Consider the following 6,417-nt stretch of genomic DNA (forward strand, 5'->3'; position numbering starts at 1 on the left):
GACAAGATGCTCACTTCAAAGATAAGAAAAAAAACCCTGCTAATGTTTTGAATTGATCATAACTTTCATCAACAGCTACAAGCCAACAAAATGATATCCAGTTAAAGAGTAATGAAGGAATAATCACTGCTCAGAGTCATCATCTACTGCCTCCAGGGACAAATACTGAAGAGCTATCGAGTACTTTGCAGTTTCTCTTTTAATGGAGTTGCCATTTCCAGTTTTGCTGCTGCTGCTGAGGAGAAACGACCCGCAACCATCACCTGTGATGCCGACAAACGTTGTCAGATTGGGTGATGCGGCAGGACACAAAATAGAGTTAAAAGCTAATCAGATTTATACTGGAACCAACCTTTTATTGTGAAAATGGATGAAACCCATCTCTTATAGATATATAACAACCTCGGGGAGTCTCCATGGTGCGTATCGGCCAGCAGCGTCTCGCACTGACCTTTCTTGCTATGCAAGTCATGTACAACAATAGCCATCACAATTTGCAGTGAAACGGAGCTCAAATGCACATGAGGATTGTACATATCGTGTAGTTACCTAGCGTGCATTACGGCATTGCGACATAGAGCCAAAGTTCGGACCATTGCAAGGTCTCGCCCTCGAGGATTAGCATATTTCTCTTGGCAATTCCTTCAGTAACACAAAAGACCAAAGTACACAAGACTCAAAACCGGCAATCTGTTACTGGAAGAAGTAGCTATCCAGGTCGATTTGATGGTAATTAACCAGAAGGACAGCATTGAAAACTGTCAGCGAGACGATGGACAAAGGCAAACATGCAAGAGGGTTACCTCTCGTCAAACAATTCGCCGAAATCATCGATGATCACAGCAGCTGGAAAAGACTCGTGCAGGTGAAACGCCGCAAAATACTTCTTAACCGCTTCATCATCCTCGACATATCTTGAGTCAATGCAGAACCAAAGGTATCATACACATCTACACTGTTATTGTAGTCTAGTAACAAGTAAAAGCGACAGGTTCAGCAAGTTGCTTACTTCATTTGTATACGCCCAAACACGCCAGATGACGGATCAATGCCCTGCAGACATAGACGGTAGAAGCACGGAATCAACAGCTAATGAAGTGGCAGCACCCATGAGAGAGAAAGAGAGAGAGGGAGAGAGGGAGTAGTGCCTGAGAGAGAAAAGGGGGGTTAGCTTCCAATCTTCGACGGTTGCATATGAAGACAACAGCAGGAACATCGTCGGAATCGCTCCGCAACGCGCGATTATAAGCGAACTGGAACAGCAAAGAAGTCTTCCCGCTGCGCAATCATTCGCAATGCATTGGGTCCCTGATTCTCCTCCACTGAACCCAGTGGAAAAACAAGAATGCCCACCATCTGTTTGGTGAGTGTATGTCTCACAGACAGAGAAAGAGAGAGAGAGAGTGTACCAGGAAGGAGGACCCGACAGAAGCGAGACGGCATGAGATTCAGTGGAGGAGGCAGCAGCATCAGCATCAGCAGCAGCTTGGTTCGTGTAGAAGAACCTCCTCACCTTTGAAGCCATCTTTGTTTCAAAGTGACAACCTTTGCTTTTACTGGCCTTGGACTTCTACCATTTCCAAAAGCAAAATATTTAAGCTTGGGAATAATGGAGTCGGTTAATGTTAATCCCTCTATTATTCTTTTTTTATTTATTCAAAAATTGTATACATAAATTCGTATAATTGGTGGAAAATAAATAATATTTTCCAAAAAATATTACTTATACCACTACTAAATGTCTCAAAATTTATCGCGAAAGTATAATTGACTCCTAAAATTTTCAAAAAGTATAATTAAGTCTTAAAACTTGTTAAATTGATTCAATTTAATCTTTGTGTTAACACCGTCAATTTATCTAATAAAAATACAATGTGGCATTTCAAAATTAATTTCTCTTGCCTACTTTGCATTTTTTATTATTTTCTTTTTCAAATTAATTAGAAAGCCAATAAAATCTCTGAAATTTAATTTTAAAAAGCAAAAAACCCAAAAAAGAAAAAGAAAAAAAGAAAAGCACCTGGAGCAGGCGTCGCCGGTGAGGCTAGCCCGCCACCGCCCATCGCCTGCCCTGGCCGAAGGTGGCTGGTCATCTCCAGCCCCCGGCGAGGGCCGGCGACCAACGCTAGGCCTTGGTACCTGTCTTGGTGGTGGCTCTCACCGACGACAGCCACTTCACCAGCAAAGCCGCAATGTTGGAGAAGATTCCATGAACAATCTCTGCACAAACATACCAGACCACACTTACCCACAACCGAATTCGCAGAAATAAGCAGAACCCAACTCCAAGACATAAGCAGATCGAGTCGATCAACTAATTCCAAGCTCAAAAGAAAGGCACCCAAGTTCGCCCGAAGGGCAACCAAAATCGCTACCTCGCCAGCCCAGTTCTGGGTTTCCTCAACCCAGATGTGGGCGAAGCGAGGCTCGCAGGCCCTCGCCTGGGGCCGACGAGGTCTTGCCCGGGGCTGACGACGGCCGGTCACCCTTGGCCAGTGCCGGCGATGGGCGGCGGCGGCCTAGCCTCACCGGCGAGGCCCTGCCCAGCTGCTCCTCTTTTATTTTATTTTTTTTTAGTTTTTTGCTTTTTAAAATTAGATTTCAGCATTTTCTTGATTTTTTAATCAATTTAAACAAGATTTCAAGATGAAAATAATAATAATAAAAATGCTACGTAGGAGATAGAAGTTCATTTTGAAATGCCACGTCATCATTTTTTCTTTAGATAAATTGGCGATGTTAATCGAAGGACTCGATTGAATCAAGTCGACAAATTTTAGAACTTGATTGCACTTTTCGAAAGTTTTAGGACTCAATTGCATTTTTGCAACAAGTTTTAAGATTTCTGGTGCACACATCCCCTTATAAAAACGAACAAATGAAAAATATTTTTTTTATTTATGCAGATGTTTAGATACAAATTATTGTCGGTACGAAAGTGCTTTTCATTGACTAATTATTTAAGTAATACATGCTATCAGTTTTAGAAAAACATTTTTCAAATCACTAAGTTTTTGCTAAACAAACGAAACCTATATGGTATGATATGAAATTACAATCACATTAGAGACGCTTAAACACCCTCAAATTTTTTTTTTTCCTTCCCGAATTTCACCGGAGAATCTTTCCAAACATTTAGCCCACAAAGATCCTCTCGAAACAATTACTCAATCATAAAGACGAACACGCAAAAAAATCTGACAAATCATTCTCACGGCTTCAAAAGTAAACTTTGGAATGTAATTCACTAGTAAATCGGCCTCGAAGGCACACCAACAACCTCGACACATACGACGACACTTCGCCGAGCACGACGATCATCTATCTCGCATGCTTCAATTTTTGTTTTTTTGTTTTATTTTAGCTTTGTTAATTGTTCTATGTTTTTCGTTCTCATTTTTAAATTTTGCTTATTTGCTGATGTGGCGGGTGGCGCCACATCAATTGTATATTGGGCGAGCAGCCATCGGAATGACTTTGATCATGTGAGGAAAAAATTACCGAAAGAGTTCCAAACCTATTGTAATTTTACCAATTCGGTTCTAAATCTTTTAATTGTGCTATTTGAGTCTATATAATAATTTTGGCGGGAAATCATTGACGCGGACGTCGAACGTCCTATGTGACACTATCGGCGCCAACGTAGACATTTCTAATAATATTTTAACATTTTTTTGGATTTTTATGGTTTTTTATTTTTGTTTATTTTTTTTTTTGAGTGAGGGCTAGCGAGGGTCGCAATGCCCTCGTCGGCCAGTAAGCGAAGGCTCGCATCGCGGCCCTCGCTTGGCCTGGATTTGGCAAGGGCTTGTGCACCCTCACTTTGGCTTGTGGTGGTCCTCAATGGCTACAGTGAGGGCCATGAGCCCTTGTCTACTGGCTGGCGAGGGTTGCCGGCTCTCACCCAAGGACAAGGGACAAAAAAAAGAGAAAAAAAAAATCATAGAATTAAAAAATATATACATTTATTAAAAATTGTCCACAATGCCGATCGTGTCATGTAGGATGGCTGGCGTTCATATTAGAGATTTTCGATTAAAATTGGCTAGATAGAATCAATTAGCAAAATGTGAAAATATTCAGGATTCAATTAGCATAATTAAAAGGTTTATGATCCAATCCATTAAAATCCAGATGCATTTTCTAATGAAATCCACCCGGTGCTATCCAAACATACCATTTCAAGAATCATCTATCCTACTCCATACAGGATTTCGATAATCTTCCTATTATGTGGCATTTCAAGATTTTGCAATTTTTCCTTCTTGAAAAGCACAAATTCATTCGAATTAAAGCTCCATTAAAATCCAGATGCATTTCATAATGGAATTTACCCAGCGCTATCCAATTCCAGCTGTAAACCAAGAATCATCGATTCTACTCCATACAAGGAAAAGTAAAACCTTATAAATTGACCAAGCACGACAAATTGCATTGCATCGTCACATCTGCGCACTCCTTGTTTCTTACAAGTGGTAGTAAAAACATATTCTCTTGCAAAGATGATGAAGCTTTCTCTCTTGTTCATCCTAGCCCTCATTCTCTCAGGTACTTCTCAAACACAATCTGAGTCTCGTTCGTGTTGTATAATCGCTTGTTTGCTGATGACATAAGTTGATAATGTGGTGTTTTTGATGCTTGGTTCGCTCTTGCAGGTTCCTGCAACAATCCTATAAGCGCCGACGCAAAATACTGGAAGATAATTGACCAAGACCACTGTAATTTCTACAATTGCACGAGGCACTGCTCTGAGGAGTTTGGGATTGTCAAGGCGAAATGCATTGACAATCCTCACAAGAAAGGGGCTCGCGCCTGCGCTTGCTTCGTCTCCTGACACCGTTCCGATAAACCTTGACCATTCTGTCTGAGAGATCCTTGATTTGTTACCCGTGCTGGTGTTGATGAGCAAATAAAATTTTAGTACTCCTTTTCTCAACTTTGATATGTTGTCTTTTGCCTTCATTGTTAGCTCCTTCGCCAGGTCTCGAATCGACGACGTTTTAAGCTGGCGATTCGTGCGTTCATGTCACAGTAGTTCCCCAATTTAAGTTCCACTCAGAATAAGACAATCTATTAATTGCATCACGGTTTTAAACTATGATCACATCATATTTATGATGAATTAGACAGGTGAAGTGGCATTACATATTTAAGAGGCTTAAGATATTATTAGTTCCATTTACATTGATAAAATCTCTGGATGGTAAAGCGTCCCGTCTATGTTTACCTAAGAACTTTATACACTGTTTCCTTGCGGGCATCAAATTCAGTAATGGAACTTTCAATTTCGTCACACGGGCGGATTATGAGGCTTACAAATCTAGACTAAGAATTTGGAAGAGCACTTGAAAGAGCAGAAACAGAGAGCTCAAGCTTTTTATATTTGACTAGCGACAAATCGGTGCCTACTGCTTTTTTTTTTTCCCCAAGATTAATAAATTTGCATCATGTATAATCTTTGATTAAATATGTAAAATGGTGAAAGATAATATGGAAGATAAATTGGTTTATTCCAATAATCTATCATCTAGATGTGCTTATTTTTCTTTATCACCGAGATGAATGGATATGCATTGAGCATACTGTCTTCTAATCTTATGAAACAAGGAATATGCAAATGCATAAGTCATCTTTAAACAATTCGCGGCACGAATTCAGCTACTATGAAACTCACTTTGTTCATATCACATTTAGGAAATTGACACTACATGCACATAAGATCAAAGTTAAACTGAGTATAGATATACATTTTTTTCCAATGAGTACGATTTAAGGCAAACTCAAATATGCTGATATCATGTCGAGGTCAAGTTGCATTCTCATAGAATGCATTCCAAATGTAATTTCTCGTTTTGAGCTTTCAAGTGCTTTAATAACATTCAATTACTTGACAAGGAGAAAGTAAAAAAAAAGTCAGTCAAGGTGTTAAGAATGTGGTTAATCATGCCCTGCTTGTCATCGCTACCTATCCGAGCCGGTAGCCCACGATGGCCCCTCTAGGTTAGGGTTGCGTGACCCGAGCAACAACTCAACCATTTCTATAACTACTCTGTCCGTATAAAAAAAAAATGGAAGTAAGGTTAATGTAAATAAGATTTCAATTGATGAACATTTGAATAAGACATGTATCGCATTTAAGAGACGTGGTCGCCGGGATAGCTCGACCCAAACCTGGCCCCCGCCACAGCGACCGCAAGCGAAAAGGGCCAACACCCCTGCAAGTGGTGCCAGTTTGGGCCACCATTAGGCTTTTCCTTTAATTTTATTTTTCTTATATTCTTCAAATTTATTTATATTCAAAATTATTTGAAATAAATAAATAACCACATAAGAGGTAAACATTTTGTTTCAACATTTTTAACAGGATGTCCAATTCAAACGGAAAGAAAAAATAACTCCGACGTCACATCGGCCAAT

The 6,417-nt window shown here is 39.9% G+C and overlaps 1 protein-coding gene across 1 annotated transcript; it reads right to left on the reverse strand.

Moving 5' to 3' along the window:
• Positions 1 to 22: 22 nt before the first annotated feature.
• LOC115747527 lies at positions 23 to 1,601 on the reverse strand. Its single transcript, XM_030683722.2, has 7 exons — positions 1,410 to 1,601; positions 1,149 to 1,278; positions 1,010 to 1,053; positions 804 to 914; positions 550 to 642; positions 353 to 459; positions 23 to 263 (listed from the first exon to the last, which is right to left on the reverse strand). Exons 1-7 carry the CDS (start codon positions 1,523 to 1,525, stop codon positions 124 to 126), a joined length of 741 nt encoding a protein of 246 aa, XP_030539582.1. The 5' UTR covers positions 1,526 to 1,601; the 3' UTR covers positions 23 to 123.
• Positions 1,602 to 6,417: the final 4,816 nt, after the last annotated feature.

The sequence above is a fragment of the Rhodamnia argentea genome, chromosome 5, assembly GCF_020921035.1.
Source record: "Rhodamnia argentea isolate NSW1041297 chromosome 5, ASM2092103v1, whole genome shotgun sequence".
In the NCBI taxonomy this organism is placed as follows: domain Eukaryota; kingdom Viridiplantae; phylum Streptophyta; class Magnoliopsida; order Myrtales; family Myrtaceae; genus Rhodamnia; species Rhodamnia argentea.

Excerpts from the sequence above, each read along its gene's own strand:
- LOC115747527 (XM_030683722.2), bottom strand. The coding sequence starts at position 1,525 with ATGGCTTCAAAGGTGAGGAGGTTCTTCTACACGAACCAAGCTGCTGCT. Across the intron at positions 1,279-1,409 it reads CTGTCGGGTCCTCCTTCCTG|CGGGAAGACTTCTTTGCTGT; the intron begins GTACACTCTCTC and ends ATGATTGCGCAG. Across the intron at positions 915-1,009 it reads TTTGGGCGTATACAAATGAA|ATATGTCGAGGATGATGAAG; the intron begins GTAAGCAACTTG and ends CATTGACTCAAG.